At 39.0% G+C, this 27,033-nt stretch overlaps 1 protein-coding gene across 2 annotated transcripts in view; it reads left to right on the forward strand.

Moving 5' to 3' along the window:
- The window catches only part of RNF175 (ring finger protein 175), a 683,731-nt gene extending 664,541 nt beyond the window's left edge, over positions 1 to 19,190 (forward strand). For both annotated transcript variants that reach the window (XM_044062404.1, XM_044062405.1), the window contains one exon: positions 18,180 to 19,190. In XM_044062404.1, coding sequence (XP_043918339.1) covers positions 18,180 to 18,300 — 121 coding nt within the window. In that variant the 3' untranslated portion in view covers positions 18,301 to 19,190. The remainder of the gene's footprint in view (positions 1 to 18,179) is intronic.
- The last annotated feature ends 7,843 nt before the right edge of the window (positions 19,191 to 27,033 follow it).

Here is a 27,033-nt window from a genome sequence, read left to right on the forward strand (position 1 = left end):
GCTCTGAAGAGCCAGTGGCATCAACACCAGAGTCAGAAATGCCAAGGATCAAGTCTGCACCTAAAGCAGCTAAGCCATTGGTGCCAGCAGAGGAGTAGGCAGCATAGTTGGACCCAACAACCCTAGAGCAAAAGGAACTGACCGAGGAACAACAAAGGTGGAAGCTGAAATCTCAGGCCTCACAGCAGAGGAGGCTCAGATAATACATAATTGTATCTGAACCTGCAAGTAAGACAGCAACTGTTTCAGATCTGAGGGTTTGAGGTTTCTGACTGACCTGCTGGACCTAAAAGAAAAACCCACTGAAGGTAGCTTTGACCACCTCTTTGTCAGTGTTGGATCTTAAGCACTGATTGGAGAGGGAAAAGATCAGACCACAGGAGGAGAAGGGGATGACCCCAGACAAAAACAATCTGAGAGTAGGTTAATAGTCTGCTCCTTAGCCTGAAAGGGCCTAGGAATGCTAAGGGTGAGGGAGTTAGAAGCTCCCAAAATAAGAATGAGGGAATTGGGGCAGAGTCAGCACCAAGTGACCCAAAGAGGTTGCAGCCAGAAGGGGCAAAGGTCTGTGAACGTTCAGCTTCAACAAGTCCTCTGAAGAAGGCAGTCATTTGTGACCCTCCCACTCCTTTTCCCTTGCCTTTGACTACTACTTTTTAAAGTCCCCTTCTTACATCTCTCAGGCTTGTTACTCTTGGAGGGAGAGGAGGCTGAGATGTGATATATATATATATATATATATATATATATATATATATATATATATATAATGTGTGTGTGTGTGTGTGTGTATACACACTATATATATATATTTTCACTTCAGAAGCTCGAAATACTGAAATCTCAAATTTCTGTATCTCGAGCCCAAGAAGTGGAATCCACAAAACAACGACAACTAAAAACTGCGAAATTCAAAACCTCGAATACCGGAATTTTTGAATTTTGCGGTTTTACCACACACACACACACACACACACACACACACACACACACACACACACACACACACACACACACACACACATACACACACACACACACACACACACACACACACACACACACACACACACACACACACACACACACACACACACACACCATCCACCACATAAACACACACACACCATCCACCACACAAACACACACACACCATCCACCACACACACACACAAACATCATCCACCACACAAACATCATCCACCACACAAACACACACAAACACCATCCACCACACAAACACATACACACACCATCCACCACACAAACACACACACACACCATCCACCACACAAACACACACACACACACACCATCCACCACACAAATACACACACACACACCATCCACCACACAAATACACACAATCACTCTACTACATGAAAGCGGGGGGCAAGCCCACCTGCACCCCCATGTGGGAGGCTGTGCCCCCACACACCCCCCCCCCACTTAAATATTCTCACTCCGAGGTCACACTACATACAAACACACACAAAATACCTCCACACAAGCTACTTTCTCTTCACACACACACATCGCAGCAACAAAACACACTGAGACATACCACAGCCCTTACCCAAACCCCTTAACACACACACTTACCTGAATAAATGACCATAGCGGAACTTTAGAAGTGCAAAATTAAAAACCTCCGGTATTCGAGGTTTTGAATTTCGTGCTTCTAAACTTTCACTGTTATGTGGATTTGTTTGCTCTAAATACTGAAATTCGAGATTTCAGTATTTCGAGCTTCTGAACGGAGCCCATATATATATATATATATATATATATATATATATATATATATATATATATATATATATATATATATATATATATATATATATATATACGTACACACACACACACACACACATATACAGAGTAGATATAAAATGTTTACACACCCCTGTTAAAATGCCAGTTTTTTTTTGTGATATAAAAAAAGAGACCACAATAAATCATTTCAAAACTTTTCCCACCTTTAATGTGACCTATAACCTGTACAGTTCAATTGAAAAACAAACAAATATGTTAGGGGGGAAAGTATAAAAAATAAAAAATGTACAATAAGCTGGTTGCAGAATAGAAAACTAATACTTTGTTGAAGCACCTTTTGATTTAATTACAGAATTCAGTCTTCTTCGGTACACATCTGCCATCAATTAGAGAGACTGATTAACCCCAAATAAAGTTCAGCTGTACTAGTAGGATTTTCCTGACATTTACTCAGTTGCCTGGTACAACAAAAGCCATGGTTCGCAGAGAGCTTACAAAGCATCAGAGGGATCTCATTGATGAAAGGTAGTGGTCAGGAAAAGGGTACAAATAAATTTCCACAGCATTGGATTTACCATGGAACACAGTGAAGACAGTCATCAAAAACTGGAGAAAATATGGAACAACACTGACATTGCAAAGAACTGGATGTCCATCCAAAATTGATGACAAAACAAAAACTGGTCAGGAGGCTTTCAAGAGACCTACAGCAACATTGAAGGAGCTGCAGGAATTTCTGGCAAGTACTGGTTGTGTACTACGTGACAACAATCTCCCATATTCTCCATATGTTTGAGCTATGAGGTAGGGCTGCAAGACGGAAGCCTTTTCTTACACACAAAAACATCCAGGCCCAGCTAAAATTTACAAAACAATACATAGTCTCCCAAAAGCATGTGGGAAAATGTGCTATGGTCTGATGAGACCAAGGTTAAACTTTTTGTCCACAATTCCAAAAGGTACATATGGTGCAAAAACAACACTTTGCATCACCAAAAGAACACCACCCCCCACTATGAAGCATGGTGGTGGCAGTATCATGCTTTGGGGCTGTTTTTCTTCACCTGGAACATGTGCATTTGTCAAAGTGGAGGGAATTATGAACAGTTCAAAATACCAGTCACTTCTGGCCCAAAACCTTCAGGCGTCTGCTAAAAAGCTGAAGATGAAAAGGAATTTTGCCTTTCAACACGACAATGACCCCAAGCATACATCCAAATCAAGAAAAGAATGGCTTCACCAGAAAAAAAAGTTTTGGAATGGCCCAGCCAGAGCGCCGACCTAAATCCAATAGAAAATCTGTGGGGTGACCTGAAGGGGGCTTTTCACAAGAGATGCCTTTGCAATCTGACAGATTTGGAGTACTTTTGCAGGGAAGAGTGGGAAGATATTGCCAATTCATATGCCATGCTGCTAGATTTCGACCCAAGAAGACTGAATGTTGTAATTAAATCAAAAGGTGCTTCAACAATGTATTAGTTTAAGGGTGTGCACACTTGTGCAACCAGCTTACTGTACAATTTCTATTTTTTATATTTTCCCCTAACAGATTTATCAATTGAATTGTACAGGTTGTAGGTCACATTAAAGGTGGGAAAAGTTTTGAAATGATTTATTGTGGTCTCATCTTTTTGTAGCACAAAAAATGTGTGTTTGATCAACAGCTGTTTAGTCTACTGTTTATGATCGAATAAGTAGCTGGTCAACACATGTCTGAGATTCTGGGGATGGGAAATATGCCTTTACTCCATGTCTGTGCATTCTCAAAGTTGGTATATATAATTAGCAGGTGGGGTGATGGCACAGGGGAGCTTGGTCCCCTGCAAAGAAAGCCATTTTCTTCATGTTTTAAACTTGAGTTTTGCATGTGCTGAGGCTGTTTCTTTGACCATATGTAGTTGTGTGTTGAAGTGGGAGTTTTCAGGGTGTTCGTCAAAATTTAGCATGTCATTGTTGGGTGTATGCAATGTATAGTAACACACATACACACGCGCGCACACACACACACACACACTCAACTGTGCCACCTTAATGTATACACCCCTGCAAGTTTGTAACCCTAATCCACCTTGTATTTATACAACCTATCTCTCTCTTCCCTTCCCAGACAAATTTATTCAGCTCTTTATTAATTGCTGTCAGTACCCTTTCCTCAGATTGCTAGATGTATGGACTAAGTGGGGGACGACTTAAAAACATCATCTTTGCTTGTGTCTTTCTGCCCAAATCTATTGTCATAGTTTTCCAAAAGTTTTTTTTTAATTATCTTCTGTTTACTTTATAATCTTTAGCTAAAATACATTCCTTCTGTAAACAACATGCCTCTCTCCTTCATTTTATCATTCTCCTTATAAATATGGATCATATCCATTCAGTCTGATCTGTGGGTCCTCAAGTCACCTATCTGACCTGACTCAGCAGCATTATTGATCCGTCCTCAAGCCCCTTTAAGATTTTCCATTACATCATGCACTAGGCCTATAATTACCTCAGATCTCATTTGTTGCCATCATGAATAGACGTGGATCTCCAACACTCTGTGATAAACAGAGTTTCAGCTCATTTTCTCATATCAGCATTTAACATTCATACCCTTCTCTTCTTATAGATACTCTTAGAAAGGGATAGTGTAGTCATTATTTTGAATTTGCTGTTTTTGCCCCTTCTTTCTTCCCGTTTTCCTGTTGGTGGTTTTTTCCAACTTTGGGCTCTACACGTACAAAAAAAAATCATATCTACTTTTTCCACTTAATACTTCCTAATTAGGTGGTGGTGGCGATTTGTGGTAGTTAGTTGCTCAACAGTATTTTCTTCCTTGGTCTGTGTTTCTTTTGTAGGTCCCCAGTATGGGTTTAAAATTCATTTTGGAAGCTTTGGCAAAGCCACCAATTCTAGCTGGTTCCTCCATTCCATTCCGGCACTGTCAGCTTCTTACCTGCTTTTTCTTAAGGACAAAGTGTAACTTAGTACAAACCCCATCCTTTCTTCCTGAAGTAGCTTCTGAAGTGACCATTGTTCTTTTCCAATCATTCTAACAAGGAAGAATACATTTTCCATACTAGATGTGCAGAGACAACTACAATTCTACCTTCATAGAATCAGAATTTTTAGGAAGGACTCACAGCTATTTGTTTCCTTTGAAATGAGTAAGCTTGGCAAAAAAAAACAGTTTTCAAAGTTACATTTTCCAGATCACTTTTGCTTGCATCCCTGTTTCATACAACTGGCCTCTGCTAGGTAAACCCAAGGCTCACTCCAGCAGGGCAGTGGCAAATCATCTGCTTTTTAAAGGTATTCATTAATAGATGAAGTTTGAGCAGCTGCCACTTGGTCCTCCAGTGCGCACACACTACAAACTGTATTCAATTTCTAGGGACAGTGTGCCTTTAGCTGCCTCTGCCCTCAGGGGTCTCTGTCATGAGTTCAGTAGCTTGGGATTTTGACCCACAAGTCTGATTAGACAGACTAAATGAATGAATAGGCTACAGAAGTTATGTACTTGCCATAATGCTAGATCCTTTTCTTGTCTGCCTGATACCACAACCCTTACTCACTTCACCCTCGTTCCTTGTATTCCGTGTACTTCTGGGTCCTGAAGGTTATTGACCTTTACAATGATAAATATATATGTTTATCAACAGGGTGGCAAACTCGATCCAAGTTAATTCTAGGTCCTAGTGCACAATGGGAGGGAAAATCTTAAAGGGGCTTGAGGCTGTTGAGTTGGATCCAACAAGTGGCTTTAGGATCCTCAAGTATCAACAGACATGAATGAAATGATCTAACATTGCGGGAAGTGCATAACTTTCACATACTGTTGAACTAATTCATGTGTAGACACACAGTTTACAGCTATTCCCTTTGCCTTACCTTTGTTTATTTTGTACCCCCAAAAAGTTTAAAATTGAAGCAAACTGTTTAGTAAAATAGAAATATGTTTTTTTGATTTGTCAAATGCAATATAATAATACCATCTGCAAACAAAACCAGTTTGTCAGTTTGCACATATGACGTGTAATCCTGAATTTGTGAACCTCTTATTTTACTAGCTGAGGGCTCCAAATATAGCACAAACAGTAAAGGGGGGAGGGACCATCTTTGATCGGTTCCCCTGCTCAAACCTTCATGTATTTTCCTGGTTAATTCTATTACTTTTTTTTTTTTTTTGAAAAGCAAATCCTGTCATTGTCCTGCTCATAAAGTCTAGACAGACCACATAAAGCATGCTGTCTTTGCATCAAAACTAACTGTTGGTGAGGGTATATTCTTGCTCTTTTATCATTGTTTTATTGATGTTATTAAATGTCTCTCTCTCTCTCCTGTCTACAAAACCATATTGATCCATAACTATGAATTTTGTGAAAGTTATTGCCTTTCATTAAGCAGTTGTTGACCTGAACACCTTATAATCATGATTCAGAATTGAAATTGGTAGGTTTTTTTTTACCTCCTAGCTTCTATAGGGATGCCAACCATTCCTGGAGATTTTCATGTTGCTGTGTTTTACATCATGTGTTTTAGTTCTTCCCTGTCACTTCCATTAATTTTTCAGCCTTATCTTCCACTAGTGTTGGCATATTTAAATCTTCCATGAATACTTCCATGTGTTCCTTATTTTGACTTCCCTGGTCCTCAGCTTTATGTAGATTTTAATAAAATTCCCTAAATATTTAAAGTATCTACTGGGTATCTTGTTCTCCTTCACCTAGGGTTCCTGAATTGAGTTACTGATTTTTCTACTTTCTGTTGCCCATGTCATTGGGATAACAGTTTCTCTGCTTTGGGATTGCTACCAAGTGGTAGTTGCTTAACTGCAGTGTTTGTATACCCATGAATGTTATGCAGTTGTTTATTTTTTTTCCTTAGCTTGCATCTGCGCCTCCTCTTTCTGTTCAGGTTTTTCTTCCTTAGTTTTAACACCTTTATTGAATCATTACTTAAGACATAGGCAAACATACATTTATATAAAAGAAAACAAACCATATTAACATGATGTTCCTAGTTACAAACATTATACATCGCAGCTTTTTTTTGTATAACTATCATCAGTCCAACATTACATAAATTGTTCAATTCTTGCCTTGCTTTAAATCTCACTTGTTCTCCAAAACGTTTCTGTACATGTATTGTTCCCTCAGTTTCCATTTTTTTCTGTGTAATTTGCTCCTACTCCTTTTCTAAAGCTCCCACTTCTGGTTCTTTTATCTGTTACAATATTTTATACTTTAAATACACTTGGTTTATACTTTGGTTTTCATTTTCTAGTAGTTGCTTTTTTTGGCAGCCATCAGAATTAAATTGAACAAGGCTTTATTATTTCGAGGCAATTCAGATATTGTATCCTAGCTCAAAAGCAACATTTGCTTTGTTACACCCATTTGCTCATCCAATATTTATGACAGAGTATACTGTAGAGAATTTTCAAGTCTGCCACCTCATTACACTCTCAAAACACGTTCCCAGTTACCTTTTTCTTCCTGATCACACCTCCAACATTTGCCATCTACATGATGAAAAATTCTTTGAAGTCTGCTTGGGGTATAAAAATACCTATGCAAACCCTTTCAAGCAAAAGTCATATAGCTTCTAGACTTTGTTGCATATTTGGGAGCCATACATATTTCCTCCCATTGTTTCCTTGTGAATTGCTTATCCAGTCTCTTCCCAATGTTTTCTAAACTCCTCTAATCAATTCCTATAGTTATCGTGCAGTATTTTATATGCCATACTAATCATTCTTTTTTAACAAGCAGCTTCTGTGCTAGATTTATTTATAAACTCTACCAGAAGAGGTCTTTCTCTTTGCTTTATACTCTCGTATCAATCCCTGATAGGGAAGGCAGTCTCTAACCTGCAGTCCAGATGTCATCTTGGCCTTTTCCCATTTTGTTACCTTTCCCTCTGTAGTTAATTTCTCCAAATACCTTGATTTTTTTTCATATTTTCTCCAATAATTTTCATCACTCTCTTGTGTGTTCTCTGTACCCCTAATTGCAGTCATCTCAATTGGCTAAACCTCCTTTCTCCAGTCTTGTGTTGGCTTAGTTCTTAGAATACTTTCTGCCACTTTGCAAATATTGTTCTCCTTAAGGATCTGCATCCAGAATCCCACTCTCCTTATTGCTTGAATTTTCCCATTCCATCATCATCCCTTGGCCAGGTGTCTCCGTTACCTGTTTAAAAAAAAAAAAAAAAAAATGTTTTTGGTAATGTGCAGTTTCAGCTTTGTGAAAGCTCAGTGTTGTCTCAGTAAACTGAAATTCGGATAAGTGTAAATTCGATCTATAGAAGTAGACCTTACAGATAGATATCCATATATGTAATTTAAATACGTAATAATGTGCTACAACATTTAGTTCAAGAAGCAGTTTACAAAGTCTAAAATGAAAGTATGCTTAGCAGACCTTTATAGATAAAGTATAGCCATAATGACTGAGATGGTGTAAGCTATAGGGATCGAGGTAGGAAGACATTAGAAGAAGCAAGTGAGAATAGTCGCAGGGAAGGATACCATGAGGTGAAGATAGTGAGAGAGGCATGCAGAGGGAAGAGGAATAAAAAGGAGAATTGTTAGAGAGATCCAAAGAGAAGTAGGATGAATGAGAGGCGATAAGTAAGGGGGGGTGGCAAGATGAGATAAGGAGGAATGTGAAAGGGATAAAGAGTAAATGTATCAGATTCACATGCTTACTTTCCAAATGTGGCTCCTATAGCATTGCTATTTGTAATGTGCATTTCTTAATATAATTCAGTACCCTTCCCAGAATAATATGAATAATGTGGCCATTATAATAAGAAGTTATTCCTACCTGTTATGACAGTTTTTTAAATGTCTACTTCCAGCTTTTGTGTTACATACAGCCACTAATGTTTGGCAGGTTGATCTTTCATAAAGTTGTTTTTTGTCATCTCCATTTGAATCTGTCACATTTAACAAGGCTTTTTGTTGTGATAAAAACCATCATACAAGCAAACACACCTTCAGAATACCCCAGAACCTACTAACTTAACAGACAAAACCATATACATTTTCAAGTAATGAAGGTTAACCTTCCTGATAGGAACAGCTGTCTTAAATCAACACTTGCACATACAGGTATTAGCTAACCTGAAATTAAGGTTATCCATGCTAAGACGTGTGTTACAGCCTGTGCTCCTACTTGCAGTAACCACTGTCTGTTCTTATATTCTCTTTATTCTCTCCCATATTGAAAAACAGCTTGTATGCTTTCGGAAAACATTAACCTTTAGTCTTAAAAAGTGCTGTGGCTTTTATTGCCTGCCTCATTTCCATGTAAACATAAGAACAAAATGTATTGCTGCCCTCATCTGCACACTTCTCAACTCACACTGAACATTTATTTGCTAAAGGAAAACTTTTCATTACATTCAGTATTTTCTTATTTACTTGTTTACACAAAAAAATTGTTTAAGCCAAGAGCCTTAATCCAGACATTCCCCTATGCAAAAGTAAAGGAAAATATAACTCTACATATGTTATAATCTATGCACTTTTACACCCTATCACCTACCTCAACAAGCCAGTATTACAGCATATTAACTTCAACATGCTTTTGTCCAGTCTTTCTTAGAAAAAAGCACCTGTTTACTTCAGTATCTTTATCACGTACAACTGAAAATGCTTTACCATTAACATGCAGTTTATATCATGAGATGTTTTATACAAATACTAATTATTTTACTTTATTTTTTCCTTTCCTTTTAAAATCCATGCAAGCATTAACGACATGAAGTGGGGTATACATTTCAGTCCCTCACACATTTAACAAAGTCAATAAAGTCTAGTAATTCCACTTTTTCTTATAAATCCATATTTCACAAACATGATTAATGCTTTATAATTTCACATTTATTCACTAATTTCAGTGTTGCTGGTCATTTCTTGTTCATCTCCATCTCCCACCCCCAGAGTCTGGGATAAATGTACTTTTCATCTGCCTGGTGTATCGTGAATAATCACATTCCACAAACACACCATTGTTTCCTGCTAGAATAAATTCCATCCTTCCTAAAGATCTTAGAGTGTATCTGTTACCCAGTCCATAAACATTTTTTCTTTTCTATAAAAAAAGTAGGGAAATGCCAGTGCCTTTCTTTTATTTTTCTCTTCTCAGTATCCTCAAGCTTGACACTTTTTTCAGTGCCTGGTTATATATTTCAACATCTTAGTGCAAAAAATCTGGATAAAGCCAAAATAAAAGGAGGACAAAGGTACCAAGCCAGGTGCTGGAATAACAGGTTTTACATTACATTTTCTGAAGGATATGAAGTGTGAAACTCATATGAAATGATGCATGTCATTTTTAGTGAGTTCAGTCCTCAGTGATTTGCCAGAAAAACACAAATTCTATGAGGAACAGAACAAAAATAGACAAAAATCTGGGCAGTCTGCAAACATGTAGACCGCTGGGAGGTATTGTAATAGCTTTTTTGGTTGCCATACAAAATATGAATGAAGCTAGAGTTTCTGATCTTAGTGGCATAGCCATAGACGGCAATATGTCTCGTACTTATTTCACTGAAAGGATGCATCTTACCTACTCAATGCCAGACGTTAATGCAGAATATTTGGATTAGCATATAATTGGATTACTATATGAGCCCATGTATCTGTGTATCCTCTCATGTGGCATTACCAGCCTTAAAGTTCAAACCTTGGAGATCGCTAGGATATAAAATCTGGGATTAGAAAAGTCAATGAAAACATTTCCATACAAACAACCTGTAGTCTAGAGAAGTAGTAGTTGATGAAGGAGTTTTCAATGTGTAGTTGGTTTGCTCATCTGATAACTTTAAACCCCTTTCTATATAATACATGTGGCTGGGTTTTAGCTTCTAATTAAAACTGATGTTAGTATAAATGTAATATACTCCTTATATACCTGCTTTTTGGGCCCCCACATTTTCTCTCATGTTTACAGAAAACTGGAAAAGTAGATAATTTGGTTCAATCAACTGGCAATTTTAGGTATGCAAAACAGAGAAAGTAGCTGTCAACAGTAAATGTAGTGTGTGTAAGGTAATGCATACTCTTCTAAAAGCATTGAAAAAGTCTTAAATGTTAAGCCTGAATTTAACTGAAAAGTTAAGAAAATTCCCTTAATCCACCAAGTATGAAAGGGAAAAGACTGTTGAAGCATTGAAAATTTGGCACTTACTCCAAAAGGTAGGATTATAGAAGATGACTTACCTGTGGCATCAACACTCTTGAAAATAAAACAGATGGGCCTAGTACAATCTACTCGGGTATTGAGAAGTACCAGTTGTTAGAAGCTTCTTGTAGTATCCTACTGCAATGGTGTGCATCAGTAATTGTCACTCTAAAACCTTACTGTCTTTTGTATGGGATAATTGTAATTGTGAAAATGGATACACACTTGTAAATCAAACTGACCTATGGGTGGGATGGGGTGTGAGAGATAGAGGTCCCCATAACATGAAATCATTACTGCCTGGTATGTCAGTAAGACTGAGAAGAGCTCTACCTACGTTACTTGTGAAGGCATAATGTACTTTTTATTGACCCCCCCCCCCCCCCAGGCAGAAATGGAGACCATAAGAATATCATTAGCTTTCTGTCTCACTTTCATAGCAAAGTGTAAAGGAGGCTCATAAGATACCCCTGCATGGTGTAAAGCACCTTTGGATATAGAATCATTTTAAGAAGTAGGAGTTTTATATAAGAAGGAATATTCCAGGTTTCCCACTGTTGTAAATGCTCATCTGTTTTTTGAATAGTCTAGGTGTTTAAATCCCTAGTCCTGGCTGAGTTGGTGGCCAGTTGGATACCTAGATATTTAAAGTACAGAGACTGTGGGTGAGATGTTACTACTACCAATTGACTAAGGAAGTGGAACTTTTTTGAGTTTATTTTGTATACAGAGAAGGCTTGCCAATTATGCAGTGCGTCCCAACATAAGGAAAGAGTTCTTTGAGGATCTTCAAGAAAGATTAACTGCTTGTCTGCAAATAATGTTACTTTGCCTTCTCTGATGCCATCCCAACTATTGTGGTGTAACGAGCACAACATATTCCCAAGGTTCATGGCCAGTTGGTCAGATGTCAAAAGAAACCGTAATTGGACCAAAGAGCATCCTCTTCTTGCCTCTCTGGAAATACTTAGGAGCTGGGGTATGTGGGGCTGACTATACCATTGCCAGTGAGCCTTGGTATATAATTCATGGGGTTTCTGAGGGTTTCTGAAAAGGATAGAAATGAATCACTGTCAGTACCTGAAATAAGCATGTCCAGCTAACATTATTAAATGTCTTCTTGGTGTCTAATGAAAGTAGGGCTGCTAGAAATTTGCAGAGCTGTTCCCATTCAAGCCATTCCACCACTTTTAAAATGTTATGCCATGAGGCCCTCCTTGTAGCCTACATAGTCAGGACAAATTAAGAGAGCAAAGTAACTAATCATGCTGCATATACACCCAGAAAGGTTTTTTCATTCTTGATGCAGCCATTCTTACCCTTGTAATATATTTCACTTCATTTTTGTATACATTTTCTTTTAACAGCTTGCATAAACAGAGTGCTGGCAGGCAAGTCTGCTGTAAAACTGCATCTTGACATCTCTCAAAGGTCTTTTGAAAAAGTCATCCTCAGCAAGTCTCTATGCATCTCGTAAATGGTTTCTAAAACTCCCAGGTGCTTCTACTAAAACACCCAACCATACCTCATTTGTCTACATTGATTTACAATTTAATCCGTATAAACTTCAAAAACAATTTACATATTCATAAATTATTCTTAAAGCTGTTCAGCATTTTATTGTCATCCCCCCCTGAAATCAGCGCATGTCACTACTTAATGCAGACTGCTCTGCAACTTTTGTAAACATGCATGCGGTTTAAAGTTAAGGCTTCTAAATAGGAAAACAAAATATTTTTTGTATATGAAGTTTTTAATTGGCCACACTCCGATCACTACCTCATCCCAACAGCTGCATAGTATTAGGGCTCCAACTTTATAACTTTACTGGAGTTTTATATATTTTAAATCACGTTTTTTCAGACAATAAGAGAAATTTCTTACCCCCATTTTCCATATTTTTACATCTTTCCTTTTTCATTTTCTTCAGATACACTTTCTCCATTTCCTAACAGGCATTTTCATAGAACCTACACAAAGTAGTTATACCCTTCCGTTCTTTTATTTGTTCAAAATGTCAGCTATTTTCCCTCTTCTTTCAATTACTTCTCCATTTCTTTTTGGACATACCTTCCATTCATGATGCACACTTCACACAGTAGTGTCAAAAAGTTGGATTTATTCTCTTCAGTTCTCTCTCTAACCTGGAGAGTTCACTTCATCAGTCTTCATTCAGCTGTTCAAGTTCCCTCACTTCTGATAGTTGGTTTGAATATGGACTTTACTAAGTCTTTCAGTAAGTTCCTGTGCTTCCTTCTGGTTGTCCAACATTTTTTACCTGAAGACTCGAAAGGGTTTAAAGGGTACATTCCCATCCTGACCATCAACTTGACAGTTTTTTCTGTTTAAAAGTAGATCTGAATTGTCCTGGCTGATTCAGTGTGAAATAAACCTGCTTTAGTTCCTCTTGGACTTGTTTAGCCTCCATGAAGGTTTTTGTTCTACTTGGGAAGAGATTCTTCAGAATGCCTGTACAGGTGAAATACTTGCTGTCTAAAAAAAAAAAAAAGTCTAAAATCCTGCATTTTCATTATTTCCTTCTTTGCTCCTTTGCCATATTTTTGGAAAGTAAAAACTCCTGTTTTGTAGATTTACCAGTATTGATCTTGGCTGTTCCCTAGAGGTCAGGAACATAACAGTAATGTGCCCTTTCAGTGTGAATCTCTTGCTGGGGAATATCAGTCCAACTATCTGCGTTTTCATAAAACTAATGCAGTCACTTCCCTCCATTGTTCTAAGATGACAGCAAATCTCAGTTCTATTATCAGTCTATCCACCAACTCTTAACTTCTGCTCTTCTTGGGATACCTCATACTGTGCCATTCTCTTTCATTTCAGCTTTGACTTTTGAATTTATATCTATTCATCAGACTGTTTGCTTAATACTTTTTGAGTCATCTCCTTGTTATTTTACGTGATATGCTTATGAAGTGCCCTACTTACTTATTTCACCATGGATTAGGACTATTTTTATTTCCAGCATATTAGAAGCCATTTATTGTCCAACAGTCTGGACTTCTTCCTGCAACTCTGCCAAAAGGTTCATAATAATAGTAATACCTATTTGTTAACCAGTTGGGCCCATTGAACACAAAGTCCCATTTCATGGGCAACCCAGGAGCACTGTCTGGTTAAGTGACCTGCTCAAGATCACACAATAGGCAAATGAGAGCTGAGGAAATCAAGCCTTCTACCACAGGAACTCCAGCTTACATCGTTAACCTCTGCACCAACCAGCAGACTCTATTCACAGCAGCTTTTTCTTTCTCCATTTTTTCTTACATTTGGTAGTTGTTTTGTTCTCTCACTAGAACTGAATATTTCCTAAAATAGTAACACAGGTTTTTGTCAGATTGATTCCTGTGCTAGAAGAACCATTTTTGGCTAGTTCAGTCAGCAGCCATACCAGACGTCCCAGTAGGTTAAAGGTTTCACAATCAAACCTGAATGATGTATTTTGGCTTGCCCTCCCGGAGAGAGACCCCCCCCCCCCCCGTGGCTGTTATATTTCAGGTGTTGTCCATGTTAGACGTCTTACAAAGATGTTGGCTGGTACCAGGGATTTGAACTTTGTGTTGGGGAAAAATGATGCAGCTTCCTTTTTATAATATTGTGCTCTTCAGAAAGTTTTAACTTTGAAGCTAGCATACAAGGCATCGTCATACCCCACTCTGATATACCTCCATATCTGCAAAAGAAACCACACCAGAACTATCATTTCTAAAAACTTAAACCTTCCTGTGATATAAATAGGACCTGCTGGAGAGACAGGTATATTTCGCGGAGACTGCCCTTTCTCTGGAACAGGCTTCTCCATCCATGTGAAGCAGAGTTGGACAACTGACTCGGGAACCATAAATTCATCCCCGGTTTAGCATCTGTTTCTAATAGGCACAGGCAGAATGCAAATGTTTCATCTCCCAACCCCCTACTTCTACTACCAAGGGTAGCCAAACTTGTCAGAGATTTGGGATGAATAGCTAAGATTAAAAAGGCCCCAGAGGTCATTAGCCTAGTACACACCTATGAAACTAAAACAGCTTTGTTATTAAGTGACATAAGAAACTTTCTGTGTTCGGACTGCGTAGAGTTTAACACACCAGTGTTTCATAAAGAATTAGATATCATTTTTCACTAACTTTTCTTTCTTGTGTAAAGACATTGCACTTGGTGAAAATATTAAATTGCCTGCCTTGTATTAGCCAATTTCTTATGGCAGGATTTTACTTTATATAACTCTTCAGAGACAATTTGGGCTTGTATCCCCAGAACCAGTGATGTATTGACATCTGTTTCTACCTTTTACGCGAAATGGGTTAGGCTTTTCAGCTAAACCTTTTTCCAACTGGTTAGTTAATTGCACTAACCATTGTTGCAATTTATTTAGCAAGACCATTCCAGGCCATGTCAGAGCCTATCTTGCTAGGGGATCAGGTTCCTCTTCAGCTTTATTTTTTTAGGGGATGCTGTGCAGGGTTTATTTGTGAAATGTGAAACTGGTTTTGACTTTAGAGTTGATTTGCAGTTAGAGAGCTTGCATTTTGAACTGGACTGGACTTTTACAATGGAAGCTTTGCCTCAATATCTAAGCTAAGATACTGTTTGAATAACTGTTCACTGCATCACAGGTGTTCTATTTACCAGAAATCTACATCAACTGCAACCCAAGATTCTTGCTAAGAAGAACCAAAGATGTCATTTAGTGCTACCTTCATGAGGACTTCTTTACCAGCTTATTGCGGTACTGGCATCAGCATGAGATCTGTATTGGCATGTGCAAGAGTTAGCAGTGCTGGAGAAATCTTGCCAGGTGCACTGTGCTTCTCAGCTGAAAAAGCCCAAAGCTTATTGCTTACCGTGTAGCTGAATTTTCTTACAAAATTCCGCTTTTCTGAGAGAACCCTTCCAAAACATTACTATGTACTTTGAGAGAATCACATGAGCAGATTACCAAACATTCCACTCAAATAGGTAGGGTGGCTGAAGGAAACTTAGAGATTTGAGGTTTAATATACAGACAACTTGGAGATTAAAATGCTGTAGTGAAATTCTTTTTGTTGTATCCTTTACTAACCATACTTGATAGCTGCGGTGCAGTACCTGAAAACGTGATAAGTCATACACCCTTTGCATGTAGGAGTACTCTGTGTAAATGGCCACTGAAACATTCTCAATAGTCCGTGTTTGCGATAGAGAATTCTCTTAGAAGATAACGTAACCTAACCACAGGTCCAACGTCTTGCTGTGGATGTGGAAATGAGCCCTGGAATATTCTTGTTGTAGTCTGTGATAGAGATGGAGATTTTTTTAGTAGTCAACTTGGACAGTGGTACAGACTTTAGCTGAATATTTACATTAACCCCTGTGACACAAAACAACTGCCCATTTCTAGAGTGTGTTAGCCATCTCTTCACAATTTATGAAAATGTGGTGTGTTTGCTTTAGTCTTAAGATGAGGTGACCATTAGTTTCCATTTCTGTGTCATTCAGAGAAGTCCATTTGCCTCTTCTTTCCCATTTTTTGTTTCTTCATCCACTTTCTAGCCACAGTAAGGCTTAAGAACCTCAAGTTCATTCTTCGTGTCCACTGAAGCCTTCAGAAGGCATTCCTCATCCTTCACTTCGAAGATGGATGCCCCAGTTAAGGTATTGTCCCTTTAGGCAGAATCTGTACAAGGGAAACTTTCTAGCTGCTGATGCTCGTCTTGAAGGTCCTTTGCCTCTGAAGGAGTTTCATTTGTTTTAACACTTTGAAAACCATGTTCGCTGTGTATGATATTAGTTTAATTTTTGAAGTGCAAGAGATTAGGGCTTGGTCACTGCTTTAAATTCCCTTGCAAAATGGCTTGGATTACTTTAGGCATTTTTTTTTTATTTTGAATGAAGGTACTCCCAACAATTTAGATGCATTGTTTAATAGCCTTTTCTGTTGTGTACAGTCTTGTGAGCAACTTTGTAGTTCTGTGAAGACTTGAGAATCATCACAAGTATGTTGTCCTCGCACACCACTTTGTAACTCAACTGTTTATTTGAAGTCTGAATTTTGTTATTAAAAGATTGGTTCGTGTACTGCCTGAGACTGTTCTGTGGCCGAATAGTTTTCTTGTAAGGCCTTCTTTCTAATGGAAATTCTACCAGAAGTACTTGTGAAGCTCCAGAGTATACAAGAAATTCTACTTGGCATATCAGCCAGGGATTTTGTAAGAACTTGCTCTCTTTTTTTGTCTGTGTTCTTTGCAGTCTCACTCACCATCTGATTACATTTTTTTCCCTGGTTGAGCAGAACATAGATGATCTTCCCTCATGAACCAGCTTAGACCTTATCCATTCAGTCAAAACTTTTAACAGATTGTCTCATTTACTTCTGGAAGGGAAGTCAACTGATATGGGCATGACCATTCACTAGGAGTTGCGTTAGTATATTCCATTGCTGTTAAAGGTCATTCATGTTTCATAGTGACTGCCTTTAATTTACAATTTTAATGATTTCCTATGGCAGATACTTATGCCAAGATCACTTGGTTTTGTTCACACATACACCTAGTAGTATAACTTGAGAATTTGCACAGTATGAGTAGAACCTGTTTTAGCAGAGGCAATCCCAAAAGACATTTTGTCTTTGCAGCTTTTTGCCTTGCTTTGTCTGCCTCTTCCTTGACCTCCTGTATTGAGATACTTTACGATTAGTTTGACCACTCCTAAAGCCATATCATAGTAAGGTAGTTCTGATATATTTATACTCACCATATCTGACAATCTTCAGTAGGAACTTCTCTAGAGTACCTTATTTACTCACTTTCCCCCTTCAAACATGGCTGTGTTGTTCAGCTGATAAAGGCAATAGAATTTAGTTAAGTGGGTTATTTTCCTTGTAAGAATAAAAACTAGGTGCACTCTTCAGCCTGGGAGTCATGGGATACCTGCATAGGCCATGGGGGAGCATGGCTTTTGTGATGGCCAATACTAAGGTTTATTTTATTCCGTATAGTTAAGACTTGGAGAAAATCCCATTAGTCTGCTTTACTCCAGAATGCCCTGTCCACAATCTTTAGATGTATTGAGTACTTGCATGTCGGAATTTTGCTTCACATACCTATATTGTATGTTTTATGTTGTTGTACCTAACTAGTAGTTTCCTTCTGTCGAGCTATAAATGCATGTGGTATTTATTTTTTACCTTTTTGTAAATGTTTTGGGTAAAAAAAATTTTCCTTGACTGCTTACTAGCTGGGAGCGCACCCATGTTTTATATGGACAGTTACTGGACTGGCTTCGATATTTGGTTGCTTGGCAGCCTGTAATTATAGGTGTTGTACAGGGTATAAATTACTCATTAGGTTTAGAATAATGTATTACTGCAAAAAATGTTATAAATGGCCATGTAAAATAATTTTAAATTATGTATAGTTTTTATTTAAACTTGTACAGATTTTTTTCATACTATGATACTCAACAGTGTCAAGGTGGCCTATATTTACTCTAGGTAGCCAGAATGTCAATAGTGTTGAAGGTTACACAGCACATGTATGGTAACATTCTTTCTGTAAATCTGTGATGTTTATGCAGCTGTGCATGGTACTGTGTGACTAAACCATGTTGTGGTGACACCATCACATGGAACCAACAGGACTTTAGACCTAGTCAGTTAAAAAGCTACAACTCTTAAGACTTCGCTCCCGGAACCAGGTAGGAAAAGCCTAGTGCTGTCTGACATTTAACATTTGCCTTAACAGCATAAAAGAAACCAAATGCAATGCTGAACTCCACAAATAAGTATTTATGTTTGGAAAAAGAAACACTAGATCTGTGGCAGCAGTTTTCCTGCATTTACAAATAAAGTAAATTCACTCATGGAATTTTGTTTCAAATGCCACAGCTGCTGTGGAACAAGTCATGATATTAGCCATCATATCTTAATGAAATTTCTGTAGGGTTCAAAATAGAGTAAAATGTTTAAATGTCTTAAGCTATTAATCTGATAAAACAAGTTTCTAAGATTTCTGCATCATTTTTATTCTCTCATACAAAATGCATGTTTCAGTATTTAGAAGTCTTATTTATTTTGATTTTCATTGGCAGTTTTTGAAGAACCATAGTACATGAGGTTTCCTGTACATAATCATTGCACATTTGCGTATGAAGTTTGTGCCTGCATTGGGAAGACCTTTTGTAGCCTGGTCATTGTATCATCATGTTATGATGTCCTATAAAATCTAAATAAAATCAGGTAAAACTTTACTGATTCAGATTCAGTTCAGATGTGTATTTTTTTTTAAGTTAAGTTGTGTGTTTGACTGAAGAACAGTTATGATCCCGTGTTTTTTTAACTTGAAGTAAATCCTGTCCAGTCAGTCAGTGGAAACTGCTTTTAACATTTTGTGACATATACTCATTTAATTCTGTGCTGTCCATTTCTTAGTAATTTCACAGAGCATACAAAGGAGCTATTACTGATAAGCTCTCCAGGGTAACATACTCCAGTTTCAGTGTATGGAGTTTTAAATTTAATCAGGGCAGCTGTCATCCTTGGTCATACTAGCAAATAAAAGGCCCTTTGCTTTGCACACTAAACTGTCTTGACATAAATATTTATGGTTTCTAATACCCTGATAGGAATGGAGGGTGGCCACGGTGGTGCAGCGGTTAGCATTGCCGCCTCACAGCAAGAGGTTCTCCGGTTCGATTCTTGGCTGAGGTGCCTTCTGTGTGGAGTCTGCATGTCCTCCCTGTGGTCACGTGGGTTTCCTCTGGGTGCTTCGGTTTCCTCCCACATCCCAAAGACATGCAGTAGGTGGATTGGACACTCTAAATTGGCCCTAGATGCGAGTATGTGCGTGTGTGTGCCTTCTGTAGAAGGTTGGGTGCCGGGCTGGCAACTCGACACTGTAGAACTCCACTGCCAATCATGAGCAGACAAATTATATGGTGTGGCGACCCCTAACCGGGAAAAGCCGAAAGAAGAAGAAATACCTTGATAGGAATGGAACCCATTCCTAATTCTGAAAACTGTTCATGTTCAGGAAGTTAGTATTGCTTCAAACTTGGATGAGGGATGGACTTTCTGTAGCTAATGAAACTAACTCTGCAATGCATACATCTGCAGTGCTGGAAGTCTGATTCACCATTACAGTGCCACTTTGTCAAATGATCTTGCCATATGATATGAAACAAGATAGCATGTTAAAAATTCAGAAGCTAGCAAGGAATTCTGCTTTTGGCTCGTATCATTAAAGGGGGAGAGAAAGCAAGATTGTTAGCTGATAGAGTTGCTGGATTTTCCTTTTATACTGCATACAAACAGAGCAATCTGTAAACACTTTAAAAGATTTTATTCAGCTCTTGAAAAGTAGTGACAGGGTACAATACATATTTAATCTAAAATTGGAATATATAATAGCTACTAGTGTTTAGTCATATGTCTGAGCTTTTATTTTATATTTCTTATTGAAGATTATTTCTCTTTGCATGTTTACTTTGAGTAAAATGCATGATGATATTTATTTCAAGTTGAGATCTCTGTTTTTTAGTCTTAAATGCTTGTGGCTGATTATTTTATGTGTGTTTTTTGCATTGAGCTGGTATTAACAGTCTGGCATCCACTTGTTAAATAGTGACTGCTTACAGCTAAATTCTACCATTCGTATGTCTAAAGGTTAACTTATTTATGTGTAAGCAGTAGTTTGTGTTCTTGGTTTTGCCAGAGAAGTTAGACTGTTAGTAGTGCTAACATAAATTGATGGAGAGTGCGTTGGTACTGGAGGTTTATTATTTGCCACACCTCCTCCTGAAAAATTTTGTGTTTCCATGCAAAATAATTTACGCCAAGTTTCAGTTACTTTGGGTAAGTTTCAGTTGCTGTGTGTAAGATTGCAGCGGAAAGCAATGTGCTCAGTCTAAAGTGGGTGAAGTCTGGCAAGTTAAGGGTTGTAATTTAATCTACAGCTGCACATTGTAAAAGTTTGTATGGTTGGTGCTGGCTTTTACTTGAGACAGCATTTCACATATACCATACATATTTAAGGTCAGTTGCACCTTACAGAATAATTGGGTAGGAGGGATATGGATTGAGACGATACAGCTGCTTCTTAAATATTTAGTGGCAGCAAGTAGGCTTTTATAAGCCAGTTCTCAATATGAACTGCCTGTTGTCACATTAGATTTTTTTTTTCTAAACTACAACCAGTTTCTACTCTAAAATATTTCAGTTGTTATTTTTGACATAGTTTTCTAGTTGACATATATGTGCGTAAAGGCCTTAATATTTTTCTTACTGGGGGAAAACATGACTGTACTTCATTCTGAAGAGTTTTACATGTGCTGTGGCTTCTCTGGTCAAAACATGTAAACGGTGTGTTTGCTGTATAAATGTTATTTGTAAAGATAGTTTCCATTCTGATGTGTTTTCTTTGAAATTTCATCATGCTGATAATTGTGAATTACAAGGCTTGGTAGGAAGTTTTTAATTGTTTCTTAATTTAGCATATGTAAGCTTCATGTGTTTGTGGTTAGCTAGGTAACAGAAGGAAACCAAAAAGAAAATCTGAAATGGGTACTTCCACTTTGGCAGATATTAAAAAAAAAAAAAAAACTGATGAAAAACTGCGGCAGTGTAAGAGAGCAAAACAAAAAGGCTCCAACCAAATCTGATTAGGTGTCAACTCGCATTTTAGCTTCAGTGACAGGAAATTGCAACCTCTCAAAAGGGAAGTTTTGTCATTGTCAATGTGTCGAGAGAAGTCTTTACGGATGAAGATACTGATTTCTGTGGTGCACAAGGCGTCTGTTGCATCTAATTTGAGGTACTAAATCCAAAAACATATCTTTTAGGATGACAGAGTTTGCTAGAGCAAGGGACTTCTGTAGTATACACAAAACACTGGCTACCTGTTTTCTAGGTTCCTTTTTTGCCCCACTCCCACTTGCCAAAGATTAGATGTTCCTCTAATGATACTTGGTGACAACATGACTACTGCCTCAAGCAAGAGCCAGCTGGAGGATGCTGACATGAAGTTAATTTGTGATGCAGCTGTCTGTGGAATATCAAATGTCTGACACCCACAGCAACAAATGTTATGAACTACTAGTCCAAGGGTGTAGCAGTGTCGGGCCAGTATATCACCATCTATGTTCTCCTACCCTGCCAGTCCATCTGCAAACCTGCACGAAGCCCTCATTAGCAAGGGGCATGCCAGGTCATTCCTTCTGATCACTAAAACAGTTGGCTAATATGAGCCTCTGAATCACTGTGAAGGTGTGCTTATACCTTCCCGATGCATAAGCTGCCACCACACATTAGTAAAGGCCACATTCACCAGCTTTGCAGTACCAATCCTAGCCATTTCTGTGTTGTGCAAGATCCACCTGCATGCTGGCAGTCAGCTAATCAAGACCATGTTTGCCTCCCCAGTGATGGACAATCCAGCGTCAGCCACTCACTCCCATCCCCCACCTGGCCCAAGCTGCTATTCTCATATTTGCATCATTTAGATCTTACTCAGGACTTTACCTCCCCACATCAGAGAGCCAAGTGTCTTGACTTTGATTTAATGCCTGCTTAGCCAGTGTCATTGAGACTTTCAGTAGTGCACAAGCTGGTGCATGTACCACATGTATTGGATTATTGTGGTATTGCAGAAGAATAGTTCTGTAACATACAGGAAGCAGCCCAAACCCAGGCTGTTGTCTAGTTCCTGCCACCAGTGCTGATTCATGTGACTCCATGCACATCTGTGTCCTTGAATGAAGGTGTTTTCAGATCCCTTTGGGTCTTCCATGCTGTTTTCTCTTCTTGCAGCCACATCTTTAAGGAAGAGAGTGAGTCAGCCTTCCCAGTGTCTTCATCTGCATAAGGCAGAGTCTCCCTTAGGGTTAGGCATCATGATGACCAGCAGTCATTTTCTCATTGTCAGTTTGCTTGTAGACAACCTACTGACAAAGCTGTAGCTGCAGAAAAAAAGAAAGCTATGATTGCAGTGAAGCAGATGTTTCATATACCTTTGCATCTGTTTGCCATGAACTTTCCCATGCCCAAAGTACCATTTATTGAAGACAGCAATGCACTCTATAGCTCCCCAATGTAGCAACATGGGATGTGGAGAAAATGTGCAGTCTACTTTATCCTTTGTAAGTTTATTTATTTAACATTTGTTTACTGGGAAAGTCTGACTTGGAACAAAGCCAGTTTTCAGCAGAGGCCTGGGGAGAAATGTTCCAGATGCATGTCTTTGTAACGTGGGAGGACAACAGAGCTCCCGGAGGAAACGCACAAAGATGTAGGGAGAACATGCAGACTCCACACAGAGGGTACCCCAGAGAGGTACCTCTTGCTGTGAAGTGACAACACAACAGCTGCACCACTGCGACATAAGTGTATTGTTTCATCTAGTAGGAAGTATGTTTCTTTATTTTCTTGGAAGTCAGCAGTGTATTACTGCAGATAAGTGTATTTTCCACACAGTTTCCTAGTGCTACACCATAGAGTTTTCAAAGTAGCAGTACTGGGAGCAGGTTTGCATATGCTGCATCAAACACATGCCTGTAACACTAGTATTATGCTAATGAAGAAGGCAACATACTGCCTGTGGGCCAGCAGAAAAAATAGTGATTTTATTCAGTGTTGTTCGTGGTACCAAAAAAGGTCAAGTAGAGACCTGTACTAAATTTGTTTCATAAAGCTGTCTCTTAGAACTTCCAGTCATTTACAGACCATCAGCATAGGATTAGATGGGTCATACATAGACACGAGTGGTATTTATCCTGCATATTTATTTTATTTTTTTTTTTTGTCTTTTGATAACTAGGAAAGTCTAACTGAGCAAGTGGCCCATTTTCAGTGAAGGCCCGGGGAGAAAATTTCCACAACAGATTCAAAAACATTTAAACAGTAGTTGAATATGGATAAGGGGAGAAAGCCCCACAATATATAAAATATTTTACAATGAGTTGGGGAGAAAGGCTTAGCAAAACCACACCCAAAAACCTTTTATAGTAGCTGGTAAACAAATTATGTACAAGAGGAGAAAATCCCAATAACAGATAAAAATGCATTGAAATTAAGAATAAAATGTTCTGTAAGTAGCAAGACACACTGCAGATGTGGATAACCTGTGGGTTGGTAGTGCTATTCCAGTGCATTAATGTTGCACAATCTTACTGAAGTTTCAAGTGTGCCAGTTCCGCTATCATTTTGTTACATTTTCCATATTTGATATGTCTGCATCCCCAAAAGTATTTGAAATGTGCTTTATTATATTTTTGCCTTCATGAGGATATACTAAGTTCATATTTTTCCATATCCAGATGGCAGTTTCATAGTGGCAGATACCCCAGAATAGTTGAAACAGCAATTGTTTATAGTCTTTTGTCATACTTGAAATTATAGTATGTCAGGAGAAATTGTTTATAGTGCCACTGCAAAAATAAAAGTCTAATTCCTGTAGGCAGTGCTGGTGTTAACAAGTTTGACAGCTATTCTGTTTGCAACCAATCAAGGAACTATACCCAGATGTGGCCCGGTAGCATTACCAGTACAGCCCTGTCCAGAGCGCGCAATCCGTATAAAAGCTGGGCGGCGCCATCCGCCCCAGTTCTTCTTGTCCGTGGAAAGCTGCCAGCAAGGCAATGCTGACGCCAGAACGCTTAGAGGTATAAACTTGACAGCCGACGCCCTCTGAGGCGACTTCTTCTCTTCTCAAGCTAAGTACAGGGGACAAAGTGTTCTTGCTCCTCCGATGTTCACGCAAGTTAATTGTATATTCTTGGAAGAGCGAAGATAAACTTTCTTTCATCAAGTACCCCATTTGACAATCTTCCCTTGCTTATTTCTCAGAACTTACATTTTTAGGAAGCCGGTACGTGTGGTATTAAAGCGTGGAATACGATTGTAAGGTGGGATTGGGCCTTGAATTGTTCAATTACAGGATGTCAATTTTGCTGTTGGTTTGATTCCGGAATATTATTCGAATTCACAAAAGGCCCAAGGACAAGGATAGGCCTCCTATGGGTTTACAGGATTCTATGCAGCGGAGTCAGTGGCGAATTGTTAAAGATACAGTGCGGCCGCATGGGGCCCTGTATCCAAACCGGACTCCCATGGGACGCCAACTAAGGCGCCATGGGGGATCAACTACGGGACCAACCGGACTCCTTCTCCAGACTTGGTCACTGCATCCTTCAGATGGGTGGCTTCACGGACTTTCAGGCTGCTCACTCGCTAACTAAAAGACAAGGGTCAAGCCACGGACTCAAAGTAAAAGACTAGTCAAGCTTCTTGTTGACTTCCCAAGGCGGATTTCTTCTCTCCTCAGTTTCTTGTAAGATCTAAAAGTACATGCTTACCCTCTGGTGGGCCTTTCAAACACTACGATTAAGGCCTAGACGGGATTCCTCCCCAAAAAGGATTCTCAGGCTTCTACCCAAATTCTTCCTCTGGATCTTCTCTTTTCCTCCTTTTTCCTCTGAACAGGATTAGGGACTCTATTCCCCTCTGCTTCTCCCCTGAAGATTTTTTCTTTTGGGGCTCTTCCTCTGAAGATTTTTCTTTTGGGGTCACCTTTCAGGAGATGATTATTCATTCTCAAGACTCTTCTTAGGATTTCCTTCCTTCAAGAAGAGCCTTAGGCTTCCTCTCTTTCTCCTGTTCTTTGTATTGTGCTTGATCTCCAGATGTTGAAATTATTGAGAAGAGACTTTGCTCTTTTCCTGCCTCAAAAGCGACCCTTCCTATTCTCTTCCTGATGATATTTTTTTTTGTGCTCCCTGATCTTTGAATCCTGAATTCATTTCCTCTTCTGTTCTGAAACATGCAATTCTTCAGCTAAAAATCCTACTCCTTCCCGAGGATTTTTGTTTCCTTGGACCAAGATGATTCCAGGTGTGTATACTCAAGGGGCAAAAGGTTTAGACTTGCTATTGCATGTCTTTCCTATTCTTATATCAGGCATTTCTTTTGTCTGTTTTAATGCAAAAAGTCTTACTCCTGCCTTGGTGAAAAGGACAAACCTTTCCTGACATATATGGCTTGCATGCAGGAAGCCTTTTATGCAAAGTTAAAAACTTGCAGGGTTTTGGCATTGTGGTTTTTGTGGTTTTGCTGCAGGGCTCTAACCTAGTTGCCATGTGCAGAAAGCAAGATATTAGGATTTGCCTTTTGCCGTTAAGGCTAGATAGGTTAGATGCCTGTTCCCTGTATGAGGATGTTTGGCTGGTGGCCTGGGCTGCTGTAAAGATGTAAAGCTAAGGAATGAAATAAATATACGAACTGTTGAAGATTTGCTACAAGTTTGGGCTCAGGTTTTTGATAGAAATTGTCCTAAAAATGCACTCGAAATTAGCCCTCAGGGGGAGGGGGGAAGATATAGGAGGCTCCAGGCAGGAGGCTCCCAAGATCAGGCCTCCCTCCAGGCCAGACAAGCCTGCAGACAATCCCTAGAAGGATTCCCTAGATCTCAACTTCAAAGGAAGCAGACCCAAGACACCTTGGCAATTGGCTCAGACCTGTTGTTTGTCAGACCCTGTTTGCTTTCCTGCCAAGGTCAAAGAAGGAGAACTCTTTTCTACCACAGAAGGTTCAGGGAGCAAGACAAAAGGGGACTGGGCGTGACTTTAAGAGCTTAGGTATATTGGTTCACATTGGGTGCAAAACATCACTGGAGGCGGGCCTTAAAAAAAGTCACTTACTGCCAGGCCTGGCCTCATATGGGCCAGCTCTAGAACCCCACTTTCTTGAGAACAAGGTTAAATTCAGGGCACTCACAGGTTTTAAAACAAACTGACTGGAGACCCCATCTGCCAAAAGGTTTGGACTGACACCTTTTGGGAGCGGGACGAAAATTCAAGATGCTTACCAACAAACCTTTTCTTCAATATCTCTGTGATGGAAACTAGGCTGGTGGACTTAAAGAGCCTGCCCTTTTCCTGACTTAAAGTCTCCCTACTTACTCTACCTCCGATTCAAGGCAGCTTTAGAGGCTACTTCAATTCTCTGTATCACCCCAGGGGTTTACCTACTCTCTCCCGTGCTTACCCCAGATTCTTTGAGGTACTTTTGTATTCTGTACTCAGGGCTTAGTTTTATTACTGC

Source organism: Protopterus annectens, chromosome 2.part1 (assembly GCF_019279795.1).
Source record: "Protopterus annectens isolate FY-2018-M chromosome 2.part1, PAN1.0, whole genome shotgun sequence".
NCBI classification, from domain to species: Eukaryota; Metazoa; Chordata; order Ceratodontiformes; family Protopteridae; genus Protopterus; species Protopterus annectens.